Source organism: Siniperca chuatsi, linkage group LG6 (genome assembly GCF_020085105.1).
Source record: "Siniperca chuatsi isolate FFG_IHB_CAS linkage group LG6, ASM2008510v1, whole genome shotgun sequence".
In the NCBI taxonomy this organism is placed as follows: Eukaryota; Metazoa; Chordata; class Actinopteri; order Centrarchiformes; family Sinipercidae; genus Siniperca; species Siniperca chuatsi.
The window spans coordinates 19745001-19761352 of record NC_058047.1 but is presented as its reverse complement, the minus strand read 5'-3'; the positions used below and the strand labels follow the sequence as shown (position 1 = coordinate 19761352).

The following is a 16352-nucleotide window of genomic DNA, read 5'->3' as shown; positions in this document are numbered from 1 at the left end:
GGGCCTGGAATAAAAACATAGGCCTCTCGCCAAAGTCTATGTATGTAACAACAACAAAAGCTGTTCTTAATTCTTACCAGCACATGCCTTAGCTAAGCGCAATGTGTCTCTCATTGTCAGTCATACGGCCATGCTGCGGTTTCACCCAACAGAACAGAGGAGCTCCTGTATCTACCCCCCCCCGCGCTTATGTTTCTACACCCATTCCTCCCTCTCTGAGTACTTGACACCCTCATTACAACAGTAAGAAAGAGGAAAGAGCCGCTGCTCACACAACAGCACACAGCAAGAGAAAGAATGGAGACGTACACTTTAAGCAATAGCACACCAGTCAGAAGAAGCCTTTACTGTCCACCAGCCTGTGTGTGTTGGCACGGCTTCCCAGGCTTGTCAGACTGATGGAGTGCTTTAATTGGGACAAGAGGAGAGGTGCAGCATTTGCTACCTGGCTAGAGTAAATATTATGGCGCGTTGGCTCAGGAGTTGTACTGAAGCTCTGCTCTGTCACAGAGTGAGGCAAAGACACGCTGGACACACTGCAGCATGCAGCAGCGATTCTCCACCAGAGTGTCGTGAAGCAACTTCAGGTACGCCATTTAGATTTTTGCTTTTACTGTAAGAGCAAACACAATGTTAAATTTCTTAGGCTAGTCCTCAGGGGGAAGTATTTGCTGTTGCGCGATATATATACAGTGAGATGATATATATGTGTCAGTCGTCATAGATGTTGCCATACTGTTTATACTGTGACAGCTATCACTGGAATATCTGTGGCCCACTGATAGACCTTTTTACTCTATCATGATATATATTGATATCATGATACAAAAGAACATTAACTGTGATAGAGGATTTTATCTATATCGTCCACTCCTGTGTTGCCCTTATTCAAAGGTAAGAATTTTACATAATGTATCAAACATAAGCATAAAACAAATCAATACAAACACTTTTATCAACACAGATTTTCTGGTGAATGCTTGTGATGTTTTTCTCTAAAGTAATGAAAAGTAGTCCATGTGAGGGTTGGGCGATATGAAGGAATCTGTGTTGTGGGATATAGGTAAATGTCGGAAAATTCTGTTGACAAAACATTTATAGATAAAATAACCAGATAAGGTTATATCTGTTTTTGTCAAATCCAGTGATACCTGAAAAATTGGGAAGTTCATCACATTGTAAAAATCCTGCAAATGGAATATTGCCATAAAGCAGTCCTGCCCATTGATTTGCACATTGAATATTGCCAGAGATACAAAAGGGATATCTACCTCTGTATTATTGTTATGGCTGTAAATAAGATCATATCGCCCAACCCTATTCAGTTGTTTTCCACAGTGTTTTATACCAGAGGTGGGCCTCCACTAACATAATAAAAACATTATACATTTTTATTAAATTAAACATTAACCTCAAGGAAAGAAGACCAGAGGCACCATTTCACATTTCACTGTCTCATTTAATGAGTGTGATGTTTGTTTAGTCATCCATTAACTAAATTGATCATGAGATGAGATGCATAAAGATATGGGTGGCTTGCTTACCACTGTGGATAAACATTTGGCTCAGGGGGAAGTGCTGCACTCCATATATTTACAATCCTACTTATGCATTTCTGAAGATTCTGCAGATCTGGCTAAACTGTGCTACTGTAACGACAGCACCACTAGCACTGACCAGCTCGGTCCACTTCAGTTTAATACAGAGCGGTGCAGACCAGCAGAGCATGGCTCAGCACTCAGTAGTGCAGCATGATGAAGCGGAGGACGAATCTCTGCTCTGTCACAAGTGGGTACGCTGAGAGACCTGCAGTGCAGCTCTGAGTCTCCTGTGTGGCCGTGACTGCGATTGAAGTCATCACTTCACTTCCCTGGCTTTCAAATCTCTTTTCTTACCAGGAAGCTGAATCACAGTCAGGCAGTAGCCCTATGATGGGAACTGATAAACCCAGAAGGAAATAAAAAACAAAAAACAAACCTGTTACACACCTCCCTAAAGGTCATTGCAGTATTCTTCTCTCTTTCACTTTTGCTCAGCCAGTTTTTCAGGCTCTGTGGTCGCTCGCTCTGCCTCTGGCACAACCCTGTGTTTGAGAAACCTTCGCACTGCACACTGCTCAGCCTGTGTGCACTGTGTGAGTTTATGCAAGCATGTACACTCACTCACATCTCTCTCCACAGTCCTTTTGAGTTCCTCCTTTGACAAACTGATTTGTAAAGAAGGGCTTATTCACACGACTGAGAGTAGGTCACGTCCCACCTCCAGGTACGCAGGCATGAGCAAGCCTGTGCGTTTGCCAAATTGTATTCATTTTAAGGGCTTGGTCATTTGCCATCTGTTAAGGATTCCTTTTGGCCTGAACATGCATTTAAGAGAGTTGGAGCCCTTTTGTGTTTTTGTGTATTATTGTGTTTAAACGTATTCAAGATTGCTCACTGGATAAAACATTGAGAGAAGGCTCTCTGCCAAATCTGGTGTAAGTTTAGCCAGAAATGACGCAAGACCTGCAAGCTGACATCATAGCATTAATTATATCTCTCAATTAGGCTACTACTTTGCTTTGGTGAGCATGCCCGTGATGAATGAGTTGTGTGGATCCTGAGGTGGTTGTGTGCCAGTTAGTATTAAGAACTCTTATCCCCTTCAGACGATGTGATGTTTATCAGATCATGTTGGCTCATCTTGTGCGTGTGTGTGTGTGTGTGTGTGTGTGTGTGTGTGTGTGTGTGTGTGTGTGTGAGACAGCAGGAGCGAGAGATAGTTGGTCGATGTAAGGGTCTTAGCTGACTCGCCAGACTAAGCTTGTCCCATTGACACACTTCAGCGTCTACAGGAGTAGGCGAGCTCAGAGAAGCACAGTCCAGCTGGCCTGTGGGTTAAATCAACACTGTGCAACGCCCCACTGTGGTCTCGCATGTGGCACAGAGTGGCTCATTGGGTAGAGCTCAGCACTAACTGCCAATGCTAAAAGTGTATGCACTGATCTCATTGTGCAGTGAAACACATGCAAAAGAGTGTCAAGCATTGGCACAATGGAATATTCCTGAGCCTTTAGTCTCCTTTATTTTAGTGGTTCCCAGCCTTTTTAATGCAGAGCAGTGTCTACTCTGTGCATGTATGTGAGTTGTGAGCAGTTCAATCAAAAAGTAATTTTCCCCTTTCTGACTGTTTCATTCGAAGACATATTAGAGGCTTGAAGAGGTCAAACCAGACACTATTTGACAAAAAACAAGCCAAAATCCAACAAAAGCCAGACAAATAAACACAATTTTGTGTAGTAAAAGTTTGTTCTTTCTCATTTCCTACTGTGGTACTCATTTTGTGACCCTTGAGGATGGGAATCACTGCGTTAGGACTGCTTTAGGACAAACATTGTGCATTGTGCATTTTGTTATCTCAACATCAAAACAAATCATAATTTTTTTGAAAATGATTGGATGGTCTTGAAAGCACTTGATTTTTGATTCAAATAAAGTGCCAAAATCAACAGTATGCATCTATCATCAAACCAAGCACCCCCCCCCAAAAAAAAGAACTCTCAATGGAGGATTTTGGAGAAGATTTCACCAGGATTTTTTGCGCGTAGAAAGACCATGAGTAATAAAAGAGGCTCTCTGATTTTGACCAGTGTCTTGCAAAACACTCAATTTTTGACCTGACTCCTTTCAACACATAACCGATTTTTGTGTCATTGGAGCATCCCTGCATCCTCCGCCTTATTACAGGCCTCACAGTTTATTTATTTATAGGTGTATTTGGCTTTGTAATAGTCGGCCTACTAGCTGTAGCTTTTATGTATAACCAAAGTAATAACAGCTTGGCTTACAGATTCACACAGCCTAGCATTATCCCTGCACACAACAATAGCTCTGGGACTGCTGTGTCTATTTTTAGCCTGCTCCTACTCACAATTTGATGTTTCAATACACACAAATCAAAGCACTTCAAGCAGATGCTGCCCACACACTGGAGACCCTTTGAAAATCTATCAAGGCTGCTCACATTTCTCGATACACTTCCTTCAGTGGTTTCAGAAGGGAGTCTCTGTGCTTTGCTAATCCAATATTCACTTCAGTTTACACTAATAACCCATAGAAGAGAAACTCGACTGTTCCCTCTCTGTCTCTTCTCTCTCAGTGGCTGTTTGTGCCCTTTTCTCCGACTTTTTCTGTCTCTGTAGCCCTCTCTGGCTTTTGCTTCTCTGCTTCACTGTGCTGTGATTCTCAGACAGGTAACATGCACCCCTGCGGCAGTGTTTCCGGGTACACACCTCGTCCCCCTCAGTGCAGAATCCTCATTTAAGTGACTCTGTCAAGAGACAGATTGTGCTGGATGAGATTATTTTTGAAACTTTGCCGGCAGTGTCTCTTTTGCGAACAACGTGCCTGAGACTGCATTAAGACTTTCCAGCTGTGCATGTCTGTGTGGGTTTATGAGTGTGTGTGAGTTATAATTGAGTCGTTCCAGCGCGGCAGTAGTAAGAGGTGTCCCAGGCTGCCTGGAACGGGCTGATAAGCTGCTCTCTAGACCAGAACACACACAGCTCAGGCCACAGGTGACACCACACACAGCTACACACAACCACACACATCCAAAGCTTTGTGTGTGTGTGAGTGGCTTGATTCTCTCTCCCTAGGTGCAGCCTCCTCTCACCCGCGGTCCCTTTGAGAAATTCATGTGTAAGCTCTGCTCAGGCTCCAGAGATTAATGTCGTTTTACCTGGAGAGCCGAGAAAGAGATTCATATACAAATTCCCTCATCCTGTACTGAACATACACACACACACATCCATAGCAGGATTAAAGAATAAGTGATTTTAAACTTGAGTCTTATATTCATAGTTTTGGCTATTAGTTTATAACATTGTATACCGTAGGGCTGCCACTTTTTCAAACTAAAACTAAAAATGTCCTTTTATTCGCGTACCTCCAGTGCCTCACTTGAGTGACAAGCTAACAGGTGACACGACGATTTGTTGTTGTGGTAGTTACTGTCAGGCAGTTGCATTTTGAAAAGGAAGCAGCCTTACATTTATTCACCATTTTTCAATCTATTGTGTCAAACTGCTTCCTCACAGTACTTCTCAGATGGTTTGGTTTCATAATTATCCGCTCGGTTCGTTTATTTCCTCCAATTTGCGATAACAAAGAGAACAACAGTTGCCTAGCTTACTGATAGGACTGGAGCCAGACCAATACATTGGCTAGGCCAACATATTGGCTGCTATTAGTTTATATACTGATGATTATAGGTGTATATGGTGACGATAAGTAACAAGAAATTGCTGAAATGCCAACAATGCAGATATATTTGAAATAATTTAAGTGTCTCCAATACATAGTTATAGTTACACAATAGTAGTTTGAGTTTCAGATAAAAAGCAACAGCTCTAACTCACCAAGTTAATTGCTAAGATCTGGGAACATGGTGACGGTGCTGTAGTGAAGTCTGACAGGGAAAGAAATGATCAGTCAGACAATATAATTCTTAGTAATGATCCCTTGTTGATTTATTTATTTTTTTCCAACTAACTGCTTTTTAGCGATGTCACTGCGTTCCCAAATCTCAGAAGTAACTTAATGAGTGCCATCTTATTATTACTGATTAGGAATGATGGCCCAAACTAAACTGGAATTATCCTTTTAACTATACAACCACAACAATACAGCATGGTAACAACCATTCATACAGTTAAACTCATACAGCACCCATCACACAGCAACCACTCCCTGCACCCTGTACACCTGGTGCTTTGTGTCGTGTCCAGAGAGATGGATGCTGGTCGGCTGCAGCCTAAACACAGGAGTAAACACTGGCCTCCTGTCAACTTCAAACGCTCTAAGGATTACTGAAGGAGGGAGGAGGGGCAGGCGGCGCTCTTTTGAAGCTCTGCACTCGTCTTTCTCTCTGGTCTCTTTCTATCCCACCTATTTTCCATCCTTTCCTTCACCCCTGTCCCCCATCGTCTCAACCCACCTACTTCCTCCTCCCTTTCTTTGTCTTTTCTGCCTCTCCAAAAAGCCTCTCTATCCCCTTTCGCTGTCTTCATCTAAGACTCTTCCTCCTCTCACTTATGTACCGGTGCTGAAGATTTAATTTTGGTGATGGGTAATCTGTCTGTCTGTGTGTGTGTGTGTGTGTGTGTGTGCATTTTTGTAACTGGCAGCAGTCAGATGGGCTCTGTCAATGACAGCATATGGCATGTGTGAGTGACATATAGACTATCTATAGTGTAATGTGTCTGAGTGCATGTGATTGACTGACAGTGACGTTCACAGCTTCGTGTCAGCTGTCTTTCTGGATGGGAGGCCTTTGCGTTCCTATTTTCTGAATAATAACAACGTGTTGAGTTTATTTTATTCCTACCCTCATGATGTTAAGAGGCAGCTGTTTTGGTTTAAGGACACTTCAACAGGGCTGATTTAGGCCAACACAAAGTTTTCAAAATAATGTTGAAATACTGATAGAATCCAGATTTATTTATTGTTTTAAAGCTGCACTGATCAGTATTTTTACATTAACAATGGATCAAATGATTAATTGTAATGTGAAAGGTGTTGCTTGAAGTGATGAACCCACAGAGAACCATCACCCGACTCTGCAGTTCCCCTCAGCTAGACTGAGCTTTTTAGCATCTTTTAGCTCACTGTTTTGGTTTTCTGGCCTGCAACTTTACTGTTTTGGTTCATTTGCAACAACCTCATTTCCAGCCATAGCAGGCAGCTGTTTTAAGCAAAACACTTTTAAGTTTTAAGCTTGAATAAACCCACTATACAGTACCTGCCCAGCACCACGCAGCAGACTGACAATGTTAGAAACTAGCTGGTGAACATAGTTTAGCATTTAGCTTTAGCATTTAGCAGGTAAAGAGCCACACATTTGCCTCAGGAGTTGGTAGAGATCAAAACAGAGCTAAAAGGAGTGAATATTGGACTTAAATTTGTTGGATTCGTTGCGTCTGCTGGATGTGTAAATTGTCAACTGTTTGCTAACACATACGCCATATTAACTTTATAAGGTGGTAATATATCAATGTGGTGGAAACAACTTATTCTGCTGTTATATAATGAAATATATGAATCTAATATTTAATATGAATATAATCAAAATACTAATTTATTTGCAGCCCTACTTCAAACCAGATCATCTTGTTTATTTACCCACTGGGCCTCCTTGCTGCTCCTGTTATCCACAGTGACAGTGGTTATGTTTAGCCCTAAAAGAAACAAGTAATATTCTGCAACATTTTCATATAAATCACTTCACTTTCTACTGATGTATTATGACTTAACCTACATTTGTGGCTCTGAACGCCAGGTGTGAGAGAGACACTTCTGTGAGGTGGAAGGAAATAATGTGTTTTAGGTTTCCTGCCTCAAAGTTATACACAGAATGCCCAAAACATAGCTAAATGTATTTTTCTAAACAAATAAGTACAGCATTAAACTCTGTACTGTACTGTACTGTAAGTACTGGTACTGTAGATTTGCAGTTCTGGGTGTCCTCTTTGAAGGAGAAGCAAATCTCAAAAGCTGTTGCAATGTTGTGAGAAAACACTGTATGATGCATTTTACAGTTCGTTTGGAATAAAGAAGAAGAAGTGGTTTGTTAGCATGAGTGACAGTCAATATAGCTAAACAAACAGTATAGTACTTTTGAGACATCTATCAAGTACATTGTAAACAGCAGTGTTGTTCATTTTATGTTATTTGTCTCTGTTTTTGACCAGGTGAGAGTGCGATGAGGAGAGGATTCAGAGTGTGAGGCCATGGGCTGCACCTCGGCCAAGCAGGTGTCGGCCGTGCCCAACGATGAGGAGGGACGTGGCAAGGCCTACAGCAACGGAGACCTCTTCACCGGTCAGTATGCTCACACACACACACACAGATGTCAATAAAACCTTTACAGCTCCATTTCACTCCATTAATTGCTCAGTGTAGACCCATTGCCCCGTCTGCCCTCACAATATATTCTGTTCATTATAGCTCATAATCCTCTAGCAGAGTGCTAAGTTCTCCATTTCTGACAATAACTGTCCACACCACAGTTTTATTGAAGTCATCTGTGTTGACAGTTCATGTAAGAGAGAGGAAGTAACCAGTTAGTGAGACTGCAGTGTTAACTCTATGCTCGCTCAGGTGTTGTGTATCCTTGATATTCTTAATATTTTAGTCTTTGGAAGTGGAGAGAGAGAAACTAAGAGGAATGGAAAGCAAAGGAGAGGAGAGGTGAGATGTAAGAGAGAAAGCAGAAAAGGAAGGAGTAACAATGAGTTGAGACTGTACAGGTATAGTTAAAGGGGCTCTCAACTGTTATTACACATGAAGTTCGGTTTACTCGTCACAAAGAGTACTACTCAGCCTGGAAAAGCACTTGTATAATGTTTTCTGTGGCTCTGGAGGAAGTTTTCCAAAGTTTTTGAAAGATGTCATCAAGGTTTATCTTGGCTCGGGTACATACAAGACTTAAAAGTTTTAACAGCCAGTCTGTGTTACAAACTGGAGATATTGGGTTCGAAAGAAATGGAAGAAATGGGCCTTCAGGAGGCAGGACACTAATGAGTTGCATTATGGGAAATGTAGGGTCCAGTGTTTTTGGAGTTTGACCCAGATTAGAGACTAAATATTGGCTTCTGCAGATGCTATTCTTTTTTTAAAAATCAGTCTCTTTTGAGTGCCCCGACATTATGGAAGTGCAATACTAAATTGCGGGAGTATGCTGAGAACGGCAACCAGTCAGATTTAGTTTAAGAAAAGAAAGGGGGGAAAAAACCCTAATCTATGTTTTTGTATTGTGAAATACTGGATATTTTTACCCCTTCAGGCCTCTAAAAACTATTCAAATGAAACAGGAAAAACAGGGAGCTTTGCTATTGGGCTACTCACAAATCAGACATATGCAGCCTCTGACAAGGAGTCACAAGTAGACACTGCTTTCCTTTTTAAAGTGTCACAAGCCAAAAAGCTTAGGAACCACTGGATTAGACAGAGAGACAATTAATCAACAACTATTTTAATAACTGATTAATCATTTCTCAAGCAAAAACATTGTCTGGTTCCCTCTTTATTGAAGGGATTTGCTGTTGTTCTGTTTTACATAATTTTAGACTGAATTTGTTTGGATTTATAGCTTTTGGTGAATTCGGTGAAAGACACCTTGACACCGTGGGTCATCCATTAATTGTAGGGTTGGGGTTGGTGGTTCAATCCCCGGCTCCTTCTGTCCACATGTCAAAGTGTCCTTGAGCAAGACACAGAATCCCCCTGTTGCTCCCTATGTGGGACAAAAGCGTCTGCCAAACATGATGTGATTTCATAGAATCGATTAATTGAAAAAATAATCAAGAGATTAATCTGTAATGTGTTTAATTGTTAGCCGGAGCTCTAGCTTTAATAATAGCTCACAGGCTGTTGTGCAATGAGGGACAGAACTGAAAGTGAAAGCCAGAGAAAGAGAGAGATGATGGGTGGTAGAGGGATTAACAGCGATTAAGAATTAGGAGCAACACTCTGGTATAACTGTACTCTGGCGGATGGACGTGGCAGATGACGATCCACAGGAGGTTCTCTCTCTCTCTCTCTCTCTCTCTCTCGTCATCCCTCTCTCCATCTGACCCTCCCCCCATCTTCTTCAGCCTCTCACCCTCTTTCTGCGACCTCTCATTGACTTGCATGCTCTTTCTCCTCCCTTTTATTCTCTCTCTGACACGTTCCCCCTCATCCAACCTCCCCCGCCCCTCCTTGTGATCTCTCTGCTCTCGTCTTGCTTCCCTCCTCGTCTTTTAAGGAGCAACAGAACGAGGCAGGAGATGAGAGGGAGAGATGGGAGGAGTGGAGCGTTTTCCTTGAGAGAGGAAGGGGGAATGACGTGTGTTGACGCTGCTGCTCTTCTCTTTTTTTTTTCTCTCTCTCTCAACTTCTCTGTCTCAGCTCGATTGCCTCTTCTCTTCCCCTGCTCAAGGCCTTGTTCTTCCCTTCCTCTTTCTCTCTGTCTCTCTATTTTGGGTCTCTGCACCCACACCTCCCTCCTCCTTCTCTTCCTGCCTTCATCTCCCAGTGTTTTTTCTTCCCAGCTCTTTTCCTCTCTTCTCTGGCACAACATTAGGTCAGAACCTTTTGTCCTCTCATCTCCCCTCCTCTTCCCTCCCTCTTCCTTCCATCCTATCCCCCAGTCTCGCTGTCAGTTGGTTAAAGGGGAATCCAGAGTGGCGCTGGCTGGGCCAGACTACTGTTTGAGCTTGTCCGTGAGCATGTGTGTGTGTGGAGGTGGAAGACCAAAGTGACCTGGATAGTGTGGATTAGAGTTATCCCATGCCACAACCCCTAATAACATCCTTTCTTCACCCCCCTTTTTCTTCATCTCATCTCCATCCACTCTTATCTTTGTTTCTTCTTCACATCTAGCTTTCTAACTCCACTTTCTCTACAGTATTTCAGTCATATTCACACACTGTGTAGTCATTCTTTCTCACTTAACTCGCCGCCCTTTCCAACCCCAGTCAAACTGCCTCACTGCATCCGGTGTACTTCTCATGATCGAGGCAGAAAAATATTGGTTCTGGTCAGTCAGCTCACCTACGCACATAAATCTACCCCCAGTAGACTGAGTGTCAGTGTGTGTCCATGTATTTGTGGTCATATATTGCGTTTGCGTGTTGCATATCAGTGTATTTAGTGAGACAGTGAGTCCTCTTCTTGCTCACGCTGATCCGCCTCCAACAGATTGTCTGCCAGTCAGTCTGTCCTTGTGTGTAGTTGTGTATGCGTGAGTGTGTGTGCATGTCCCAGATATTGTGGCTGCCCGCTCTGTTTGACTCCGGCCACTAAACCCCGGTCGCTCTCGCACAATAACCGGAAAAGTCTGAGCTCCATTACACAAACACTGAAGGACGACGAGGGAAAACAGCAACACTCTCCACAACATCATGCTATTGATGTCTGTAATAATCAGTCGGGGGAGATTGGAGTGTAGATAGCGTGTGTTATACTGTATGTGTATATGATTGTGTACATGGCACACTAACATGTATGCACAACATGGTGGTGTGCAGATTTTTTTTAAGCATTTGTGTTGTTTTGAGGCGGTGGAGCAGCTGAGTGGTTTGAGGGTCTGTCCTTCTGACATAATCTGATGTTAATGTCCCTCTGAAATTCTTATGTCAGATGCAGAGAAGAGAAAGCAGGTATGTTGTTTGGGTTGCTGATTTTTCAGTTATTTAGTTTAGTTTACTGATTTAGGCCGAGACACCTGCAAAAGGATCAATGGTATGTTTTACTCCTAGGGAATAAAAGGGGATCGCTCAAAACGGATTGTTTTATTAGTGGCTCAAAGAAATGCTGGCACTTCAATCACACTGAGCTTTCTTTATCAGACCACTAAGTGGGCGCTCAGTCCTTGGAAATATTCTCACATGCACAGTTGAAAGAGAGCAGCTACATCCGTGAATGAAGGTTTTGTGCTGACACATTTCAGAGAATTGTCTCTTCTTCTTCTTCCTCAGAGAACACAAAGCATAAATGACAAACCAGACTCTCAACAACTACAGTTTCTGTATACAGAAACAATTCTTCTGTAGGGCAGTGCACAGAAATGGAGAAGCACGCTGGTGACTTGAAGGTCGCTGGTTCAATCCTCAGGCTGGCACGATAAATATGGCAGCAAAAAGTGAAAGAGCAGCACTTGCGCGTCCTTCATTATCACTGCTGAAGTGCCCTTTAACAAGGCTGCTCAGCTGCTCCAGTGGAGCTGCTCAGTGGTTAACTGTGGTTGTACTGGGCAGCTTCCAGGTGTGACTGTGGAGCAGGGCGTTCCTGGAAAAGAACAGTCATGCTCAGTGTATTAACCCTAGTTAAATAAAAGTTAGATATATGCACTAGATACTGCATGTTAGATTCAGTACCAACACGCACTTCATGTTTAGTCAAAGGAGAGTCTGAAAATAATTTTAGATATTAGATAATTACCCACCCTGAATGTGAAAAGAATGAGATTAGTGTGTATGCCTGTATGTACCAGTGCATACACAAATGTACATACAGCTACTGCACATATATAGTAGATTACATATGCATACTTAATGTGGGCATACACATCTACAGTATATGTGCAGTGCATGTACGTGTGTGTGTGTGTGTGTGTGTGTGTGTGTGTGTGTGTGTATTTTTAATTCCCTCACTTGACTAGAACTGGTGCATGTTATTGTGAACCCAGCCTATCAAGTATATCTATTTCTGTGAACTGGAATTGTTACCCCTTCCACATAATCAGGCGAAACTGCTTGTTTGACCATCCTCAGTATATTTGTTGTGAGTTTGATTTGTTATTTGTGTGCCCTGAACAGTACATGACATTTGTGGCTTGTTGAATTCGTCCACACATGCAATCAAAAGCTATTATAGCCAATCCTCTATCCATGGCCACAGCGCCGACATCAGTCTTCATAATATCTGCAGGATGCATCTCTGTCTTTGATGTTTTTAAGAAACCGTTCCAGTCCTTTTTAAAAGATTTTATTCAGACATTAAATTTGGCTCATTCCGGACATGACAATAATTGTTGGCTCCCTCAGATTGCTCTCAGCATTTAGATCATCATCATGTGACACTAAGGAACTTTAGTGATAAATTTCATTAGATGCCAATATCCGTCTGATATATCAGGAAGCCAGTCTGTCTAACTGTAGTTTACTACGTCATACAAAATGTGGTAATTCACTGATTTCAACAACATTAGCATAATGAGTATGGTGCATGGCCAATGGAGGCTGAAGTTTGTTTATGCAGTGTGTGTGCATAAGGGATCATTTTTAATATTATGGAGGAATGTGATGGTGAAAGTTGTTTGAATATTCTGCCAGTAAGAACCAGAAGTCAGATTTTCTTAATAAATCTGAGTATTTAATTGTCTATCACATATTTTCAGATCAGTCAGTTGTTGTCTGAAGTCTTAAGTCGGTTACTGAGGGGCAATGTCGAATAGTTTGATTTTAGTATTTTCTTATTTGCTTACAGTAACTGTCTGGATATTTCAGAATGTCTTTTCTGATCAGTCTGTTCCTACTTTTCATCATTTTATCCCCGCCAGGAAGGGCCATGACATGTATTTCTGTTCAGAAAATTATTCACAGCATTTATATATTTCTTTCTAAACTGATTCCCCCTGGATGGGTATGATTTTATGTGTGTGTGTGTGTGTGTGTGTGTTAGAGATGAGACTTCGTTTTCAGGTGTAAATGTCATGGCCAGGCTGGTGATGGCCTGGAGCCAGAGTTGCCGAGAGGGAGGACACACAGCAGGAAGGACAGAGTGACATAGCCACAGGACAGGCAGGCGAGCTAGGGCTGTTAGGGCAGACACACACACACACACACACACGCACATATAAATACACACATGCGCACCCAAAGATGGCTATTTAAATGACTCACACCCATACAAACGCCACACTTGCATAAAATGACAAATGTGCTGATTTAAAGACACAGCGTTATCTGAAATAGAAACACACTTTGTGCACACACACACCCACGTGTACACGCTATGACTGTCGTACCTTAAGGTCAGCGCGGAGCTCCGGCCTCTAATCAGAGATGCGAAAGATGTCCACATCACAAAATCACAGCTTCTCAAAATAGTTCTTCCCTTTCATCTTCCTTTCTCTCTTTCTCTGACAGTTCCCCTCCCTCTCTCCCAAAGCGAGCCCGGCGTCGGCGTGACGAAACACCCTTGTCATTTCTTGTGACAATGACAGCCGCACACACACACACACACACACACATACGACTTGCACAGCACGACCAGTCTTTGCTCCTATCTAAATTGAAGCAAAGTCTGTGATGTGATGAGTCTTGATTGGTGTAAGCTGGGTCACTTTGATCTATCTATACCCGTCACATTAAGCTCAGTGACTATCCTGTAACAGGAGCAGAACATCCAGCCTATTTAACCCGTCAGGCTGCAGCTCACCCAAATTATAAAATGACATTTTTCTCAACTGCTGCTTGAAAATGTCCATTTAGATTTATTTACGTAGCCCACAGCAGCAGCAGTTAATTTTACCCCTTCATATTCATCTGTATCCACCTTAAGGTACAGATTAAAGAGCTTGAAATTTCTGTGGATTGCCCCTGTAATATACAGGACAGCAGAGGAAATGGCTCTTAATTCTGTTTCCTGCTGCAGCACTGTATGTGCTGCATGTTTACGGAGCAGATCTTAGTTTGGTGAGCCTGTGTAGTGTTAGAAAACCGTTTGTGTGTGTGTGTGTGTGTGTGTGTGTGTGTCGGCATGTTCAGACAGGAGATGCTTTGCTCCGACTCGTTTACATTCCTGAGAGAAACAGAACAGCAGAAAAGTACTCGGCATTTGTTTCTTCTCTTTCTCTTAAATCTGCCAACTTCCCTCCTTCTTTCTCTCCCTCACTCTCTCTCTCTTTGAATTGATTTTGAATCTGCAGCGTTTATCAGACAAATGCAGGCCATGTTTGTCTCTACAGTGATGCACGTGTAAGATACAGAAACACAGGTGATCGCACACACATGCAGAAGCAAACGCACACTCAAGCACAGATGTGATCCAGGTGCGAGGTGGATTGTGAGCAACAGAGAAGAGGGAGGGAACCCTTCAGCTGCGTGCAAAGTGGCACAGACAGATACATGGATGAATAGACAGACAGACAGACAAACAGACAGACGGCTGATAGAGTGAGGGCAAAATACAAAGAGTGCAACAGATAAGGCCAAGAGGTGGGAGTTTGTGTGTGTGTATCAGCATCTCAGCTGCTTTATCAGTCAGCAGAAATGCCAGTGTGCTTGTATTGTTCTGCTCAAGGTTAGGTGGGGTTTGGTTTTACATAAATGTGGTATATGTAGAGTTTTTAGACTTTATATCATCTTACATCACTGTCAGATTTATTGTGATATTATTGTTTATTGTGTGGTATGAGCATCACTGGGGGTTCTTCTTTTTTTAGTGCTGAAACAAATAGGAAACAAACACTGCATATTTACTATAGAGTGCACTATATTAACTTTCCTTTTATTTTAATGTCCAGATTCTGAGTGTACACTACGTTTTGCTAACAATCCTACAATCAATGTGTCACATTTGATAGATTAAATAGATAGATAGAATTAAAGTTGTGCGACGCTAAGTGTGCATTACACAAAATGATACATACAATAATCTCAATTTAATACAGATCTTTAATTGCAGATCATTTTCTCATTTAATTGATTAATCATTTGGTCTATAGAATATCAAAAAATGGTGAAAATAAGCCATCACAGTTTCCTAAAGCCCAAGGTGACGTCTTCAAATTGCTTGATTTCTGACCAAAAGTCCAAAACCCAAAGATATCAGTTTACAATCACATGAGACAAAGAGAAGCAGCAAATTCTCACATTCCCTTATTCTCACTGGAATAGGGGAATGTTGGGCATTTTTGCTTGAAAGCAATTAATCACTTATCAGTATGGCGGCTGATTAATTTTCTGTCAATCGTCTAATCGATAAATATAAATAAATATCTATTGTAAATATATTTTGGTTTTGGACTGCTGGTCGTACAAAACGAGCAATCTGAATTTTCTGGCATTTTATACACAAAAGGATTAATTGGTTATTTGTAAAAAACAAAAAAACAAAAAACAAAACAACTGACAGCGAAATCATAAGTTGCAGCACTAAATACAGTAAAGCAAATGTCTCGCCAACTTCAACCTGGTGGCACACTGAAAAATGCAATGTTCAGGTCAGTAGTCCAAATCACACTACAATGTCTCAAATGAATGTGGTAATGATTCATTGATGTTAAAATACTACAATACACATGTATTTCACAATAATTTACCGGAAATTATTAGTACTTTTTAGTGCGTGATATTTCATTTCTCGGACTTGCTCAGATATGTTTGTCCTGATTTAATACAGTATAACCAGTTAGAGATCCTGGACTCCTGGACTAGACTGTGAGCAGTCGGTTTATTGCCCTAGTTTGTACCTTTAGCAGTGATTTAAGATGTGCGGGCCGTAGCGGTGGTGCCGTGCAGTTTTAGGGAAGTGTTACAATTGAGCTCTTCTTAACTGTCTAAGCTGTCCATGTAGCCTAGAAGCTGTTCAACTGATCTTTAATCCCCTCAAGCTTTCTCCTTCTTATCTGTTCCCTTTTTTCCCCTCCCTCTTGTCTCTTCTGTCTCCTCTCTTACTTCACATACACGTGTATTCCCTCTTGCTGTCTCTCTGTTTTTGCGTTCTCTGTCCTCAGATGAGTTGCTGGAGCTAAAATGGAAAGGAGATGACTAGTGTCTTCCTGCTTATACATCAGCTGTCGTGTCCACTTTCTAAAACACTGTG

The 16352-nt window shown here is 41.9% G+C and overlaps 1 protein-coding gene across 3 annotated transcripts in view; it reads left to right on the top strand.

Annotated features, from left to right (window-relative positions):
- The window catches only part of zgc:92140 (uncharacterized protein LOC447854 homolog), a 29684-nt gene that overhangs the window by 5621 nt on the left and 7711 nt on the right, over positions 1 to 16352 (top strand). Inside the window, exons 1-2 of one of the 3 annotated variants that reach the window (XM_044198537.1) lie at positions 272 to 587; positions 7730 to 7859. In XM_044198537.1, the coding sequence (XP_044054472.1) occupies positions 7769 to 7859 (91 nt within the window). In that variant the 5' untranslated portion in view covers positions 272 to 587; positions 7730 to 7768. Of the gene's footprint in view, positions 1 to 271; positions 588 to 737; positions 895 to 7729; positions 7860 to 16352 lie in introns of those variants that run through there. The other 2 variants (XM_044198536.1, XM_044198535.1) reach the window with 2 other exon arrangements.